At 45.2% G+C, this 19,534-nt stretch overlaps 1 protein-coding gene across 1 annotated transcript in view; it reads right to left on the reverse strand.

Moving 5' to 3' along the window:
• The window catches only part of LOC135378310 (gamma-aminobutyric acid receptor-associated protein-like 2), a 33,833-nt gene that overhangs the window by 5,427 nt on the left and 8,872 nt on the right, over nt 1-19,534 (reverse strand). Inside the window, exon 2 of the mRNA XM_064611306.1 lies at nt 9,985-10,040. Within this exon, the coding sequence (XP_064467376.1) occupies nt 9,985-10,040 (56 nt within the window). The remainder of the gene's footprint in view (nt 1-9,984; nt 10,041-19,534) is intronic.

Here is a 19,534-nt window from a genome sequence, read left to right on the forward strand (position 1 = left end):
TTCGTCCCTTGACGCTCGTGACACGTGCACTTCACCGGTAGTTGTTCCAGTCATCGTCATCCGCAGAGTTGATCTTAGTCATCTGCCATTAAAGGTTTTCTATACGGCTTGGTTCCTGCTCCTTCCCAACAAGCCATATACATCTGCTTAAATGTAATTCATTTAACATGTTGTTCGTCGACTACAAGGAATACATGAGCTCTCGAGTCTCAAATCTTTCCATAGACTAAGGAATAATCAAAAGCAAAACCATGTAAGTGTTCCTGCCTGAGCTCTCAGTTCAGAGCAATGTAAGCAAACAAAGAAGAAAACACAGTTGAAAGTTTTAAATTAATGAAGATTTTTGTTCAAAAACACCAGCATTCTCACCTGCTCAGGGGTCTACCCTACTGCGTTTTTTTATCAGCTGTGACACCCGATGTGCTGAAGAGTCCTCCTGACATTATTGCCGACTGCCGACCAATAAGGCTGTCTGTCTAAGACTCCAGAAGCGCCAATTTTCAGAACAAACAAACAAACAAACAAACAAACAAACGTAGTTTGTGGATTCGAAAGATTCGATTCGGCGTTTTGGGCACTGGGATTCGGATTCCCGAATCCTGAATAGCTTCTTAGGATTCGGTTGGCCAATCCATAAAAAATATGAACTTTATTTTCATGCAGGTTTTTTTCCACGCGACAGTACTTGATTTTCCTGTATTAGCGCCCTGCACGGATAAACTTTACGGAGAGAAAAATCTCAGAAGAGCAGCCGCTGATCAAGTCAGTGTTGTTCTGCTTGACTCAGGAGCAAATACACTCGTTGAAAATATCGGCGGCGATCGATCTCGGGGTGCTGCTTCCGTCTACTTCAACTGTATCACTGTTTGGTGGTGGTGGTTGATAAAATAAAATGTATCACTGTTTTGTTCCACTGGTAAGACTTGTTTTTGGTGTTTTCTATCCGTGGATGGATGCAGCACCGAAATTGCATTATTGACGACTTAACGTAATTCAAACAAGGAACGGTAGCCAGTAGGCTCAGAGTCGGAGGAACCAATCCGCATTCTAGTTATTAAGTACTACTACTTTGTAGTTCCTAATGTTTTGTATATCATGTTCCCGCGCGAATGAGTCTATAGGATAGCGTGAGAATACAGCTGTTGAGCGGTTCGCATATACCAGTGCCGTGTATGCCAAAGGGAGTCTATTCTGTAGAGGCTATTAATGGGACCTGCCTATACCTGAGGCTCCACCCACTTTTTAAGGTATCTAGCCAATTACAGGTCGAAATACAGTTGTCTTTTATTACATCCATCCAGTACTTATACCTCACCCTTATTTACTGGGTGCCACCATTTTGGAGAAACTCGATTGATTCGGATTGAGACGGAACCACCGGTGACAGACCAAAACAACGGATTTTGCGCCCACTTTTATCAACGTCATCTGCATGGAGAGAGGCACGTTGGGAAGGCTCAGAATTGCAGAAATGGTTGCTGGCAGAAGTGATTGGCCAGAAGAGCGGTACAACCATCGTAGCAGACGACTGCCGCTATGAAGTTTTAAACCACGTAATGCAAGTAGATCGAATCAAAAATGAGCAAAGATGTATGTATAAATAAAATGCAAAATTCTGCGTATAATGGACGACCTTCTCGCTATTTTCTTGGTATCACGGTCTTAACTATGCCTAGCGTTAGCGACGGAACATCCAATTTTCGCGTAAATAATGATGGCGGAGCGAAAGTTGAAGCTGATTTTACAGATGCTTACATGAGGATATATACTCACAGTATGAAATTATAGTCTGCGAAAATTTTTTACCACGAAATCTCCGCTTCGCCGTTCCAAGCACCATCCTCCATCTTGGAGAAAATTTGGTGTCATGGTAGCTCCCATGGAAAACAGTAACCAATGAAATGCGCCTAAGTTTGATTGACAGGTCAAGCCTCTTTTTTAGGCGCCTCTTAATGGCCAGACTCCCTTTGGTATACACGGCGCTGGAATATACATGGACCTTCTGCCCCGGTGACAGAAGAAGGTAGTTCGAGAACTGCGACGGGAAAAATTTGCGACAAATTGAATAGAAGCTCAGTTTACTAAGTATAGTAGAACCGGACTGGCGCGAGCCTTGTGTCAGGCGTATCCCTATAGGCACCCTATAGGGGACATAAGCTTTCAAAGAGTTGATTCGCGGCATATGCCAAGTGTCCACAACGTGGCCCATAAGAGCACATACACACGATCGTCCTCTTGATCGAAGCGCGCAAAGTGGAAGAATCATATGGCACTGTAAAGTAAATCCAGACTTCCACGACTCCATACCGAGCAGCTACACACCGTTTATAGAGAGAGACGTCTCATCATGAGCATGCTGCCTTCTGTTGCATCAGATGCATATTCTATTTCCCGTTTGTAGATATGTGTTTGGCACACAGTGTACGTTAACGTTACTTACGTATACGTTACAAGGAGTTACAACATTACTGCGGGTTGTAACGCCGCACTTCGCTGTGAAACTTGCTCGATCACTTCGCCTACCACGGTATCGAGCATTCTGCCGTTGATTATTTTCGCCCATGTAACATCTTCTAACGTTGAAAGGAGTGTCTCTGCCACATCTGCTAATAACTGTGGAAACCCAGATCTTTAGTGTCTAAAGCTTGAAAGCTATACTATGTTACAAATTTCTAAATGAAGCTGCGCATGTGCAGACGAGAACTTATGACGCCGCGCATAGATGCTATTCGCCTTTCCAACCGCCTATAGAGGCACTCGTTTCGCTGGTGTCCCAGTCGATGATCATTTATATTTATGATACGTTTTTATTGAAGCGCATATTTATGATTCTTCACAGGAAGCAATACTGAAAAGCTTTCAAGTAGTATCCACAATTATTTACTATGCATTCGTGAAAGTATCGGAAGGTGTTCATGGTGGCAGCTCCGAAAACATGATAAGCCAATCGCCCTGTTTCTTTGAAGCAGGTGACATCACATTGCTAAGCTTGGATTTGATAACTTCCTTTATCATCGTAGTCGTTTGAATTCCTTCCGATGTACTACAAAATTGCTATTCTGTATACCATCTGTGTTCCGTTAATGTCACGTATGCAGAGTTTTAGTGCACCGTACGCTATCGCCTTTGCGTACGTAAGGGATAGCGTGGTGGATCTGCGCAATGCGCAAAGCTCTCTTTGTGATTTGCGCGTGCGTCGAACCACCAACGCTATCTCTTACGTACGCAAGGGCGATAGCGTGCGATGCATTAAAGCTCACTATTGGAGATTTTTAGCAAACCGTTGATAACGTTGCTTGCGTCGAACCGGACCCAATCAGTGGATAAGATTCCGAGTCACACACGACTGTGGTTGGTTCCGATAGGCACGATAACTCACGATACGCACAATCACGATCGCGTGAGTCCCGCGTGTTTTCACACCGCGTGGCAGAAGATCTGCCACCACGTTGGCATGGCAACGCATAGGACCGCGATTATTGGTGAGTTTTAGTATACCGTTGATAAAGTTATCGCCTCTATCGGAACCAATCGCACTCGTGCGTGACTCAGAATCGTATCCACTGATTGGTTCCGGTTGATACGGTGAGACGCTATAGCCACGTTATCAAAGGCCTGCTAAAACTCTCTATTGTGATCGCACACACGCTGCACTCGGATATCGTGAGTTCACTTAGTGCACCTAAAGTGTACTGCTTCGAACGAAACCGTTCGCTACAACGCCATTATCGCGTGAGTCCGCCATCATTGTCGTTGCGAAGTCGCTGTCTGTCGCTACGGCAGTCTGACGTTGATGTTTAAATTGCTGCTGCTCATTTGCACTTGCTTTCTTGAACGCTTTTCTTTAGTGAATCTTAATTATTTAAATTTTTCTCTGCCAGAGGCAAGAGAGCATGCTGTAAAATTAACCGACATGGTACCTATGTTTCTGTATTGCAATCGCGCAAGCCGCTCACTCGAACATTTCAAACTTATTTGTGAAGTAGGAGATTTTGGGCAGGCACGCGTACGTATGCATAATGATTTTGCCAAACTGCACATGGTGCCCGTATATTTGAATTTGATTAGCTGCTGCAGTACTTTATCTCAGCAACAACATACACAACGATGATGCATAAGGAACTTCGTATGTTGATTTGTGGCCCGCTATCCCTGTGGGGTGAGCCTCAAATTCTTAGGTTATTGGTAGGATTTCTAGTTTTCTATGCTTAGTTCTTTAGACGTTCGGCGTGCGATATCGGATCTGATCCACCTGTCGCTGGCTTTTGATGGTCACATTTTAAATTGGAAGGCAGTTGGTGGAAAGCGAAGCAGGACTGTCCCATGTACACGGTGAACGCACTGCTCCAGGCTCTAGCTAGGCTCCCTATTGATGAAACAGGACTAATCTTAACCTGGGCAGATCCTAAGCATGGCCCTTGTAATTTGACCCTGTGACAGGTGGGAGAGTAGTTGATTACTGTTTTGTCTGGGCATGATTTCATTTCTTCCGTCCATTCTAGTTCAACATAAGGCCAAAGCAAATAAAACTGAGCGAGTTGAAGCGAGCGCTCCTTCCGAAGATTAACGGTATACAAATAATTTCCATCCACCGCGTGAACGTTGCAGCGGTCTACGTTTATCGATGCTGCTTTTCACTAAATACCGAAAACCCTATACCAACTCGCCTAACGTGTATGCAAGGAGTAATGTACATGTATTATGCACAAAATATTATTTCCCTCGTCGCTTTCACGCAGCGCATTCGGGCAGCTACGATTGGAAATATGGCTTTTCCAAATAAAGCAAAACATAAGAATTATTGTGTTCCCAATCTCGGAACCACATGTGATTCATCGTTCATCTAACATATGCATAAGACACGTTCAGTCGAACACCGCCCTTGCATGACATTCAGACACGGTCAAGGTCGCGCTACCAACAACTTTTGATATCAAGTAACTCAGTTCTACATTTCCGGGTGTGATTTTTTTACATTATCTCGTGAGTGCACTAATATGCCATTACCGATATGATGTGTATCTTGACACCTGGCATCGTGATAAATCATCGTGCGATAAGTCATAATCCACAGTCCGTCTGGCGGCGTGTCCGTCTGCGATCGTCAACTTTTATAGCCTCGAGCCGTTTGATTATTTCCCAAGCAGCACAATGTACCGAAAGTCGAGTGCAATAGTGGTGGACGGGCAGGTGGAAGGCCTTGAACAGACTCCTGAAACTAAGGAACATTGATGAGACACATACCGTCCACCCCTATTGCACTCGACTTTCAGTACATTGTGCTGCTTGGGTTCAGGCTGTTGGAAATATTGCGATCATAAAATTGCGATCCGGACGCGATATCGGCCTTCGCGTGAGTTCATAGTGAGTGTGAGGTCGATGCGCACTTATCAGATGATTGTGAGCGTGAGTGATCGTGGGCGAAAATGGCGACCTCTGTACGTAGGGAATACAACGAATTTCACCCAAACGATGCTTGTGTACAGAGCACACAGCCAGTATATATTCGATTAAGCTCTATACCATTTCATTCGCTCTAATTTTATACAAGATTCTTGCAGTAATAAATAACTACGCGAAATTGAGCTGCTTGTGAATTAAGCAAAGCTTGCAGCTACTATAAACTTAACCTGTCCCTGCTTGGTATTCCTTGGTGGCTATGCTCTCTGTCGAATGTCTTACACGAAATTCCTACTGCTGCAATATTAATTTAACGATGCTCCTCAACCTAAACGTAAACTACTTACTTGCTTTTGTGCTTTGTGATTCACACATAGGGGGCAGGTATCGGTTACTTATAAACGAAACTAAATAAACGAAAAAAATTTCAGCAAATGATACACCTCTGTGCTCTTTTTTGTTCATCTGAAACACTTCCTGTACCGCGAAGCACAAAAAAAAAAAAAAAAAAACAAGCACAGTCTAATTATTGCAGTAAAGCAGGGCTAAAAGTAACTATAACTCGGCGTAAATGCCACGCACACACTCCATTACAACCTGGGCGACAAGAGAGCGGGGTCATTGATTGCCTCGTTTCAGCGTTGACCGCGAGAGGGCGAGCGGCCGGTTGTACAGGCGAATACTAAAAACACTGACTATATACTCGGAGACAGAAAGGGAATTGAATGTTCTATTTCATTGAAAAGAAAGCAAAAAGACAAGAAAAGAAAATGCGTACAAGTTGTTTTGTTACGTGATCTCACTACCACCTTCGTGGGTTTAAATGCTGATAGTAGTAGAGGGGCAGAGAGTGTATGTCCCAAAACAGGAAGAGCGTTACGACCAAGGCGTGCCTCTGTTTAGCGCCACGGGCCGTGCCTTTCCTTCTTGCGTTTCCTTCTCGCGCTCGTGCATGCAGATGCTTCCCCCCTCTCGTTGGAGCATGCAAGCAACAGACATACACATTTGTACACGTGAAAATATTCAATTAAAGCCAATAGTGCTGGGAATTGTAGCACCAATCAAGTGAAGGAGAAAAACCCAGCCGAAAAACCTTCACGACCTGAAAAAGAAAACACAAGACAAGACAGCACAATTCATATAATGAAGAATACTGATAAGCAATATACTTACTCCTTACCACTTCTACAGCTTCCGTATCGGTATTATTCGATAGCATTGAAGAGGTATATCGCCGGCATCACCCGTTGATCACAGGGAGCCATACACAATTCTACAAGCGAAACCATTTTATTATTGGCAATCATCATATCATACATGCAAATTTTCAATGAGCCAGAATCAAAATGCTATGTTTCTATATCAAGGGACACAGTTTTTAATTAAAGTTATTCTTAATCAATACGATTACAATCAAAATTACAACTTTTATTATAACAAGTCTAATATTCCTATACGTGACCTGCATCGTTGCGGCATTGACAATTTTCCACAGCCAGCAATATCATATAGGGGGACACAACTATTAAAAATAGTTTCTTATTAAATGTTGATAGATGTAAGGAATTTCGAGCACAACAGAAAAGTTAAACTGCGCATGCTTTGTTTCCAGAAGACACAACTTCTAATTAATTAATTTCAATCTTCCGACTAGCGCAGACGTGAGAAAATAATTCGATTCAGAAATAACACAACATAATCAATAGCCAGCACTAATAGAGAACAGTCAACAATATCAGAGGGAACCAGTTTTCATACTGGGGCCTTCTCCAACATGTAAACAACAGATACATGTAGGAAAATAGTCTATCCACCGAAGCAATATCAAATCACCATCGCGACCTAAGCTAGGCGATCACTATGAAATACAATTCTCATTCTAACAGACACTATAAACCTTACTTTGTTTTATGAATCCATTGGAGGTATCCACACTAACACAGAGAAAATAGACATGGTAGAATAAGGAAAACCAAGGTGAGCTATCTCCCGCTTTTTCGTTTATTTTTTTGTTTTTGTTTTTTTTTTTGTTTTTCGAGACGAATGGGGAACACACTCTATCCCAAACATCCGTTTCTTCCAAGCGGAGGACAAACCGATTGTCGGCCAAGTTTGCCCAGAGGCGATATGTTTTATTGAACAATTACCACAAATAGATGCCAGCATTATTCAATTCTGAAGAACATATTGAGAAAGTCAACATTATTCAGGAGCCACAAACAAACACAAGTGTTCATCTGAAATGCAAATTAACGTAAAACTTTTGTACAAAATTTATATATACACATTTTTTTACAAACTTTTGTATTTTTTATCACATCCTCCTATGACTTATGGTATCCTGTGCAAAATCCGTCCACCTCTTCAATGATGTTTCCTTTCTAGAGTAATTGTTTGTTTGTTTTCCAGTGTGCTTCTACACTTAATTCAAGCTTAGAATGTAATTAAAACCCCACCCATGTCGTGCTTGTAAGATCACCCATGAGAATTATGCAAACTGACTGACAAGAAAATGTGATTTGTAAGAAAAATGCGTGCTTTCAATGATTCGGTTTACGAGACCCTGCCAGAATGCTCCCTTCCCTGCGAGTACGACTACCCTGCTAGCGTAACCGTGACAGGAGTGGGGAAAGTTTATGGTCATTCGGAGAGAAGAAAGCCAGCCTTCTCTGAGTTTATTGTTCGAATATTTCGTGTTGAATCCCCTGTATGTTAAAGAAAAAGAGCACTCACATCGCTTGCTTAGAAAATAATTGCCTGAATTAATTATTGTCTTGTCGTTGTTTCATGTGTTCATTCGATTGACATTAATTACAACTATTGATCGTGATTGGGATATTGACTGAGCTGGGGATTATATATAGAGGATGTTATTTCTGAGTTGTGTCTGATGCTTTTGTACAAAAGTTTTACGTTAATTTGCATTTCAGATCAATACTTGTCCTGTTTGTTTGTGGCTCCTGAATGTAGAAATTTGTCACAAAGTTATCATAAACAGTTGGAAGTTATTAAATTTGTAATGTTTCTCGTTTTGATAGATAGATTGAGTATTGTTTCTATCATTGAATAATGTTGAGTTTCTCTATGTTCTTCAAAATCGAATAACGCTGGCATCTACTGTATTTGTGGTAATTGTTCAATAAAAAATATTGCCTCTGTGCAAACTTGGCCGACAATCGGCTTATCCTCCGCTTTGAAGAAAGGAATGTTCGAGAGAGAGAGAGAGATAGTGTCCCACATCCCTGGAGGAACAAGCATGCGCAATTTCTTCGCTTTGGCTGTAGAGAGAGAGAGAGAGAAAAGAAAGTTCCCCATTCGTTTCGAAGAAAGAAGGAAAAAGCAGGAGATAGCTCCCCTTGGTTTTCCTTATTCTACCATGTCTATTTTCTCTGTGTTAGTGTGGATACCTCCAATGGATTGGTAAAACAAAGTAAGGTTTATAGTGTCTGTTAGAATGAAAATTGTATTTCATAGTGTTCGTCTAGCTTAGATCGCGATTGCGATTTTATATTGCTTCGGTGGATAGACTATTTTCCTACATGTATATGTTGTTTACATGTTGGAGAAGGCGCCGGTATGGAAACTGGTTCCCTCTGATATTGTTGACTGTTCTCTATTAGTGCTGGCTATTGATTGTGTTGTGTTGTTTCTGAATCGAATTATTTCCTCACGTCTGCGCTAGTCGGAAGATTGAAATTAATTAATTAGAAGTTGTGTCTTGTGGAAACAAAGCATGTGCAGTTTAACTTTTCTTTTGTGTTCAAAATTCTTTACATCTATCAGCACTTAATAAGAAACTATTTTTAATAGTTGTCTCCCCATGCACTATATGATAATGCTGGATGTGGAAAACTGTCAATGTCGCAACGATGGTGGTCACATATAGGAATCTCATACTTAATAAAAGTTGTAATTTTGATGGTAATCATATTGATTAAGAATATCTTCTTTAATTAAAAGTTGGGTCCCTTGACATAGAAACATAGCATTTTGATTCTGGCTCGTTGAAAATTTGCATGTATCATATGATGATTGCCAATAATAATATAGTTTCGTTCGTAAAATTGTGTATGCTGTGGTCAACAGGTGATGCCGCGATATACCTCTTCAATGCTATTGAATCATACAGATACGGAAGCTGTGAAATTAGTAAGGAGTAAGTACATTTCTTATCTGTATTCTTTATTATATGAATTGTACTGTCCTGTCTTGTTTCTTTTTCAGGTCGTGAAGGTTTTTCGGCTGGGTTTTTCTCCTTCACTTGATTGGCGTTACAATTCCCAGCACTATTGGCTTCAATAAAATTAATAAAATATTTTCAGGTGTACAAATGTGTATGTCTGTTACTTGCATGTTCGAACGTGAGGGAGAAAGCCCCTGCATGCCCGAGCGCGAGAAGGAAACGAGAGTAAGAAAAGCGCGGCACTTGGCGCTATGGGGCACCTCTTTGTCATAACGCTCCTCCTGTTTTCGGCATACACGAGATCCCTCTGACCCCTTTACTACTGCTGATAAATCCACTGCTATACGACTGCATATGGTGGCCATTCATGCTTGTTCAAGTAGGCGCTGTCTGAGACTTACAGGGATCCTCTGGGGATACTTTTGCAATATGGTCTCTGCCTCTTGCTTTCGTTGTTCTGAAATAAAATAAACAAATACTAATAACAAATACAAATAAGCAGTCATCGAGAAGTCCGCATAAGTGAGACTTCGGGACGTGTGGTTCATTGACCTGTGATCATTGTTAGTGAACATTTTCAAAGATAAAGATAATTACATTACGATTATAATACATTATTATCAGTATCAACAATGATCATTATCAACCACTGCGTGTCGTCCTGTCCCGATGTGCCACACGAATAATCACAGGGGGGCCCGGCCACATATCCTTCTGGACATGTCCTGCGGTCACCCGACATTGCAAACATAATACACATGACCAGAAAAATGACTGCGCCCATGGTTAGCGGCCAAGTCGTTTGTAAACAACAAGATTGCTGTTTTTGTGCTTGATTTAATCACGTCTTTAGGCCTCCATTATTTATTTTGATTTCATATTCTCGCATTAAATCCTTTGTAATGTGGCCTTGAACCTCTCGCCATTCGCAATGATACCATGACGACACCGGTGCCAAGACTCAGTCAGTCGATGCGATGCCTCCAGACTTCGAAGGAATATAAGCGGTTATGCTGACCGAGGAAGGACCGTAGAATTTACCGTATACCATGAACAGCAGAAGCAAGTTCCCACAAATCGTGGCCTGCCTCTTAACGATAAAAAATAAAATAAAAAACGCTTCGCGTTTTTACCTTCTCTCACAGACATATTCGGAGCTTTGCAGAGAACTCTCATAATAACTAGAAACCAATCCAGCGAAGGGGGGCATCTCAACGTGTGAGTCGCCATCATTAATACGGTAGGCCTGTGTTACGAACGGCGTCTCCTACGAGTTCCGTTCGCCATTTTTTTCATGTCGCAGCACAAGGTTAAAACCGTACGATATTCGTCCCCTCAGGAATAAGGCACAACCCAAGCGCATACGTGAAAGCACACAAAACAAACACACTTCGCACCACGGACTGAAACCGGAACGGAACCGAAAACCGCTTGGAACCCAATTTTTTTCAAGAAACGTAACCGGAACGTAACCGCAATTTACCATCGGCAATTACCCGAAACCGTAACCTGAACCGAAAAAATGTGATTTCGGTTATTGGTGCATATGAATGGGCTCAAGCATGAACACGAACAACTTTGGATGCGATATTTGTATCGCTTTACAACTCTGATTAATTAGTGATGTAGTACTTGCTTCTGTTAAAGTAGACATCTTCGTCGTGTGTTTCCCACTCCGAAGTTGTGTAGACAACATACCATCTCATGCGCTTGGACCCATAATCGGATGACATACGCAACGTATGACATATTGCGTACGTCCCTTATGAGTTATGAACTGTATTATTGTGATCATTTAAAATACGAAGCGTTGCACGTTGTTTATTTCCACGTCTGTTTGCTTAACTGCTGATTGATTAACTGCTGAACGCCTTGTAGCCTGTTGCCTTGTGGTTTGTTACAGCACGAGCGAAATGAATGTGCACGAGATAACAGGCAGTTTTAGTAAACCGTTGGCAGGGTTATCGTGCCTATCGGAGCCAATCACAGCCGTATGTGACTCAGAATATTATCCACTGATTGGTTCCGGTTGATACGGTTCGAGGCAGGCAACGTTGTCAACGGTTTCCTAAAATTCTCTAAAGGACCTCAACGAATTATTTTACGGGAAATGCCCCAAACGGCCGAAGTGCATCGAAAAAAGAGTTCACTATTCCTTCGACCTGGGCGATGACACAGCACCACCCTTTCGGAGCGCAACAGATGAATATGTTCATTTTTACTCATTTGCATTTTGTAGCTCATTTTGCCACATCCACGCGGCCTGCAGATACATCCTAGCAAACAAATACCGGTTTCAACTGTTTGGTTACAGATAACCGCAAATACTAAAACGGCAAATCCCGTAACCGCTTTCAGAGTTCTGACACTGAACCGTAACCGTAACCGCAACCGAACCGATATTAGTTTCGGTTTCAGTCCCTGCTGCGCACACGGCATGGCACACGGAGCCCCGCGGAAGCGAGCACGACTTGCACCGGAACCATGGCGCCGAATGCGCCTGGTCTTCGCGCAGAATTTCGATCATGGCGCCTCCCGGACATGGACACTGGGAGGAAGACTCCCCTCCGTACAACTCCTTTGCTCTCCCCCGTTACTCTCTCCCCCAGCTTTTATTCTAGCCTCTTTTTATGATTTCTATGAAGCTTTATAAACGAGGGGCTGGATTGCCATGGACCAAACAGATTGAGCTCCATAGTCGCGTTCAACTTTCAACCTTCAACGCAGGGGCGCGCAACTTATAACATCACTCACAATCACTTGCATAGTTTTATAGAAAAACAAATGTTAAAATTGCGGGCAACACTGCGCCGCATTAGACACGAACTTCGCGTTGCCCGTCAAGTACGGCGGCAAACTACATTACAAGCGCGTAACACTGGGCGTAACGAGGTGGCGTCCACCATGGAGGAAGGAAACACAGGAGCGGCCGTTTCGAACAGATTTGCGTGGGAACCCTGTGGCTGTTGCTCCTGTCAAAATCGCCATTATACTTCCTGCCCACCACGTGATCCTCTCTAAAATTTCGATGTAGTAACGCTTTGCTGCTCGCGCTGCTTTCCGTGCTTTTATGCTTTTCCAAAGTCATTTACTCTTAAAATGTGAGCACCATTACGGAAACAACGTTTTGTTAACGTGTTCTTACCGCGGTTGCGGCTGTTGTTCAACAAAAAGCAGCTCTGTCATGGGAATAACGTTTCATTCGTATAAGTACGTACTTGATCGGTTGTTTCCTACCCTGTCTGTGAGAGTCATCTTGAATCGTTCGATTGCAAGCTGGCGCTGTGCTACAGCTGCAGATTCATTTGATTTCCTCCATTGTTGTACAAGCTTGATTACTGGCATGCTTTACCACTTCAGCAACAAACATACAAAACGTGGCCACATCGTCACAAAAATGCTGCCACGGATGATGTTTCTAGTCCTGCGTGCTTGTCCTGCAGACCGTGATCGGTCTTATAGTAGAAGGGCAGACCAAGAGTAAACCTCCGAACACACAAATATAACTGGACGCGCGGCGTTCATCACAATGCAGATATCTGAACTGCAAGACAATCACGACTCCCGTCTTCTGCTTTAGGAGCTGGCCTGTGCATGCCCTTGGGGTCACGTGAGCGGTCACATGGTAGACAGGAGCATCCCAGAATGCAATGTGAAGGCTGGCACGCCCGTCCCAATGGCAAAAAGTTAAAAGGGCCGCTCCTGTGTTTCCTTCTTCCATGGCGTCCACGGAGGAGGAGGAGGAGGAGTAAGGAGTCTGAACTTCGCCTGAATGTGACGCCCAGTTCCTCGAACATTTTGCCGCCACGGAGCGGCGCTCGCGTTCTCTGGGAGGCTGGCTCACGAAGATACACGCTTTGGAAGTGTTTTGCATGAAACCCAAATACTCTGTGAATATGACCGTACACAGTGGGTTTGAATAACAAATATGCACTTCGTGTGTTTGGCAATGGATTAGTGTTTTACATCGGCAGGTGTTAAGGGCAGACCCACCCGAGATATCTACTAACATGTAAAATACAAACGAGCAATATCACGGTCCGGCGCAGAAAACGCGCGTCACGTGATCCCCGTAGAGCGTATTCCAGGCGTTCCAAAGAAAATTCCCAGTACTCCGAACTGCCATTTCTCGCTCGCTTCTTGCTGTAGGTTTATGAAACTTGGTACGGCGTGTTATGCAAGTCCACGAATTGTCGGCCGTCAAGCGGTCCACAAACGGGATCTTGACGTCAAACGATAGAAACGTGATTCCTCCATCATGTTTTAAAATTTCACGTGCCTATCTCAATTTGCGTGGGATATATCGTTCGAAATCTGAACGCTGGTGTCACTTACGAGGGCACGACCGGATTGACCGTATGATGATGAACCATTTCAAACATTGCATTATCAAATCCATTAAACATTGAATCACATACTGCTGACGTGCGCTACAACTGCGTAACCGTCCATTCAACTTCTTGTACTTGGCTGCATTATTTTAACGTTCGCCGTGGCGTTGGCTTTGAGTCATGATGGACGCCAGCTACAAGATATTGTGAGAAATATTCCTGTTTTACATATTTTCTAATTCGTACTCATTTTGCATAATCTTTTACTGTCTTTCTCTGGAGCTCTGTGCACCGCTGAATACAAGGTACCAAACTGCAGTCGTTGTGAATTTTCGTGAGCTTTTTTGTGACGAAATACAATCGAGCCATCCATATTCCTAACCTTTGCCGGACTTACTAGCTCGCCCACGCTTCACAGACGCCCTCTAAGCACATACGAACAACACAATAATCTCGAGAGAACCAGCCAGCCTGCATTTTGTCTTCGTCACACTGTTTCTCTGCACGGCGCTGAAATGAAATTCCCCGTATGGAGGCTTACCCGCTCTGCTCAGGCTGTGCTGAAGGAGCGTGTAGCCACGGTCCCTTGATAGCTTTCTTGGCTATCTATATCTATATGATAGCTTGGAAGCTATCAAGGGACCGTGGTGTAGCTTTGAACGAAAACGTGAAACAGGAGAAAGAAAAAAATAGGAAAAGTTAACTTTGCTGAACATGCAAAGATCGCGTTTCCTTATCGAATTATTTTCCTGTGTGCGTATGTACCGCACGTGTTGAATTTGAAAAATGCATTACCAAGGCGAGAGACTACGGAGTCTAGCTCCCATGGCTTTTTGGCTCGTGACGCACCTGTGCAGCACGGGCGTGGATTGTTCTGCTCTTCATTAGCCCTAAGATAACCTAGTTATATTAAACCCGAAATAACCCCTCACCTTCAGGCCGATGGCCAGGAATGGTGATGATGGCCTCGGCTGTCGTTCCGGTCTCCCCGGAACACACGACGCGATTCCCCGAGGCCATAGTCGCTCCCCGGTACGGAGAAACCGATCGAACTCCGCCCCTTCTGAACGGACACTTCTGTCGCTTCAACAGCCTTCTCTGGTACAGGACCGAACATCAGGCACAGAAGTGTATGACGTTAGTCAGACCAGTGATCCAATGAATGGTGATGAATCACTGGACCAAGATATGGGGGACCCTATCACGCTGGTGACGTACAAGAAGAATAGGCCTCAAGGCATCCCTGTATTGTTTAAACCAGTTGATTCTGGAAAGTCGTTTTGGAAAGTCAATCCCAACGTGGTAGCGAAGACTATTCGCTCTGTGGCCCAGGAATCAATTCTCTGTCATCGTGTCAACGCTGATGGCTCCATGTGCATCTTCGTCCAGACGGAAGGGGCAGTGTCTAATCTCATGACCCTTAGTGAAGTGGCTGGGGTGGCAGTTACCGTCACCATCCCCTCCTCGTACGTTAATAACACGGGGAAAATATATGACGTCCCACTGGAGTATACAGACGAGGAAATCACACGTATTTGGGAGAGGATGGCGTCATAGCCGCTCGGCGTCAAGTGCGGCATGTCTCTCATGAAGATGGGTCGGACCAGTACATCCCCCTTCGAAATGTCATATTGACCTTCATGTCCAACAGAAGGATACCTGAGGAAGTTAAGTTTGGTTTGGTTTTTCAACGCATAAGGTGCATGAGTATGTGGAAGGTCCAGTGCAATGCTATCACTGCCAGAGGTTCGGTCATCTTGCTCAAAGCTGTCGATGGCCACTACGGTACAAGTTTTGCTCTCAGACGCACACACTCAAGGAATGTACAGCGCGGCGCCAACCGAAATGTGCAAACTGCGAGGGACCGCATGCTGCTTCGCATTCTTTATGTCCCCGGAAGAGGGCAGCTACAAGGCGCTTTCAGGCTCGTGTTTTGACCAACACCCCTTCCCCTGGGATCAGGAAGGCACGACGTAGTGCACAAACGGACGGAGGTTCAGGTCTCCAGGCGGCCAAGAGTGATGGTCGACCACAAACTACTGCGAGGTTCCAACGGGCACCTCTGCAGGTCTCAAAACCACCAGTCAAAAGCCCCAAACCACAAGCATTTAAGCCTCAACCGAGTAGGCATGTGCGGCTGCTAGAGAGCCAGCATGACATCCCTAATGCTACCACTCCTCTCCGTGCAACTTTCGCGGCCGCAGTGCGATGTCCAAGGAAGATCGACCAGTCCCTGCCAGCAGCGCCTCGGCGGCTGAAATGGCAATCCCCCCAGTCTTCGAATGACTTCTGTGTCATCATCCCCTTAGTTCTTGCTGCTATGAAGGCCATTGTTGCTTGTTGCCCTGAGGCTGCGTGGTTCCCCGAAGTCAAGGCTCTTCTAGAGATTGACAGCCTTTTCCTCGGTCATGGAGCAAATCTATCTAGGAATGCTGTCTTCATGCAGTGGAACGCGCGCAGTCTGCGCAACAAGCTGCCAGATCTTAAAGAATTTCTACTTCGGCATCGAATTCCCATGTTGGCTATTAGTGAAGCTTATGTTGAAAAAGGACTTCAGACTCAGCGGTTATAGTTTGGTCACGCAAGAACATAGATATTTCAAGGACTGTCCTGCTTGTTCGACGATTTCAATGCAGCCGCCCTTCCAACGCCGAAAGTGGCTGGTCTAGACTGTATCCGGTGTAAAATTCGCTTGGGTAAAACTGTCGTCACTGTGGTGAACTTATACGTGCCGCCGTCAGCTAAGGTGTCCAAGACCGATCTGAAGGCTGTGCTGGACAATTTAGAGTCCTTATCTAGTGGTCGGTGATATTAACGCTCACCACCCTGCATGGGGGAGCACCAAAACGGATCGTCGAGGGAAAATATGGATGGAGCTGATCGAGAGCATGGATCTCTGCATCCTGAATGATGGATCACATACGTTTTTGCGGAAGTCTTTCACTACGGACGTTCTGGACGTCTCCTTCTGCTCAAGAGATATCTATAGGAAGCTACATTGGTACACGGACCTTGATGGCAGGGGAAGCGACCACGTGCCCATATACATCACGTATGATGGATATTCAACGAGAGCGGGATGTAGAACGGCGAAATTAACAGACTGGCGTTCGTTTCGTACAGCATGTGGAGATAGAGCCCACCCTTTGCTTTCTGTGAACCAGCTAGAAAATTTCATTGCCGATGCCCTTGCCTCGTCCTCTAAAACAGTCAACGTGTGTTCTGGTCACTTAGGGACTAACCCTCGTGTGGAGCAACTACGTGCTGTCCGAAGGCGCGCTGAACGTAAAGCTCGACGGACAGGAGATCTTTCTGATATAATAGGAAGCAAGATGCGCGAGTAGGCTTGTACAGAAAGAACTCCGAAATCTTGACCGTCAACGGTGGCGGCACTTCTGTTGCTCTTTATCACCTTTTCACAGCCCTGCTCGGATATCGAGAGTCGCAAGAAGTTTAAAGGAGAACCCTCCAGTTCAGAACCCACTTGGAGCTCTTGCGCTCTTAACATCTACGTCTGAGAAAGAGGTGGCCAGGGAATTTTGCCGTGTCATTACGAAGGGAGCCAATGTAACCAGCACCGAGGAGTACCTAACCCATACAGCCCATGTGACATCTATTCTCGAGCATGCCAACCCATCAGCTGTCCCTGCCTTGGATATGGACTTCTCCGTGGCAGAACTTTCGTCAGCCATTTCAGCTGCATGCAAGAAGTCGTCTCCAGGCCCGGACGCCATTAAATACACGGTGATTCGAAACCTTGACCCTACTTACCTTCAGGCTATGCTGAACATCTGCAATCACTCGTGGAGGCATGGACAGGTTCCTAGGCAGTGGAAAGTCGGCCAAGTGGTACCGTTGCTAAAACCAGGAAAACACCCATCCCAATTGGCATCATTTCGCCCGGTAACTCTGACCAGCTGCTTGGGGAAAGTTATGGAAAGAATGGTCTTGCGTAGAATTGAGTGGTGGCTCGAAAGCCGTGCCTTCTTCCCTCAAGAGCAAGCTGGGTTTCGACGGCACCGCAGTTCGACAGATTCTGTCCTCGACTTGGTCACGTCGGTGGAAGAGGCACGACGAGGCAGGAAAATCTCGGCGGCGGTATTTCTTTATGTTAAGAGAGCATACGACACCGTTAGTCATCCATCAATCTTACATGCTTTATACAGCGCTGCGCTCTCACGTACAACGTTGCTTTGGATAGCTGATTTCCTCAGTCAACGAGGTATTTTCTTCCGGAGAAGACAAGGCGACACAGAGCAATTCCCCATCTCTCAGGGGGTACCACAAGGAAGCGTCCTAAGTCCGCTCCTCTTTAATGCCGTTATGGCGGGCATTGGAACCTGCATTCAGGGGAAAGTCAACTTGTCCCTGTATGCCGATGACATCTGTATTTGGACTACATGCACTTCCCGTCCAGCACTCCGTCAGCGTCTTCAGCGCACGTTAGATGCCATTCGCCTCTATTTACTCCAGGCAGGAATGGAGATATCCGTAGAGAAAAGCGCAGTTCTAGCCTTCACGCGCAAAGACATGCATAGATATCGACTGTATATTGGTGGAAGCCCACTGGAGCAGGTGACACATCACAAGTTCCTCGGCGTGACTCTATCATGGAATTTGTCGTGGAAGCGCCACATAGACGTCATTGAAAAGAAAGTCCAACGCTGGGTCAATGTGATTCGTCACTTGGCAGGTATGAGATGGGGGCGAGACGAGAAGGATCTCCTCATGCTGCACAATGCCCTGGATCGTGGCTCAGTGATCTACAGCCTTCCCGTCCTGCACGGACTTCCCCAGACACTGATCCAAAGGATTCGAGCCCTGCTCGCGCGCAGTCTTCGGGTACGTCTCGGGGTCCCGCGAGGCGCTGAAACCCGTCTAGTAGTGGCTGAGACCAGGGACATCCCCATTGAGGTTCTCCGTACTCGGGAAACTGCACGCCACTATCTGCGTCTCCGTGCCCATCATAACCATCATCCTCTGATTCGCAAGCTTCACGCTAGACGGAACGCGACGGTTCATGCTGCTGTGACATCATTCAGACCTCATATCCCCAAATTCATAGTCGACCCGACGGCACCCAAAGTGCCTCCATGGACGTTGCCATCGCCGCCTGTCACTGTCTCCATCCCCGGCCTCAAGAACAACAAAAAGAGCTCTCCTGATTTTATTCTTAGGCAACTTACCCTTGACTTCATCGAGGCTCAATACCGCAACAATACCGCTGTATACACGGATGGATCGTCGACCGGGGACACTTCATCTTCAGCCTTTGCCATTCCATCAGAGTCTGTTACACGTGGGAGTCGTCTATCTCATCGACATCCGCTGAACTTTATACTATCTTGTTATTCTTGACATATGCGGAAGACTGCGAACCGCGGCACTGGGTAATTTACACCGACTCCAAAGCAGCTCTCCTGTGCACTAAAAACATGGGCATCCGCGGTTCCCTTTCCTCAGTGGTGATAGACATCCTGTGCGCCCTGAAGTCCCTACAAGATCGCTCCCACTACGTTGCCTTTCAGTGGGTTCCAGGGCATTGCGGAATAACTGGGAACCACGAGGCCGACGCTGCCGCTGCACACCAACAACGGCCTTCTATGCCCATTATACTCTC

The sequence above is a fragment of the Ornithodoros turicata genome, chromosome 1 (genome assembly GCF_037126465.1).
Source record: "Ornithodoros turicata isolate Travis chromosome 1, ASM3712646v1, whole genome shotgun sequence".
Taxonomy (NCBI): domain Eukaryota; kingdom Metazoa; phylum Arthropoda; class Arachnida; order Ixodida; family Argasidae; genus Ornithodoros; species Ornithodoros turicata.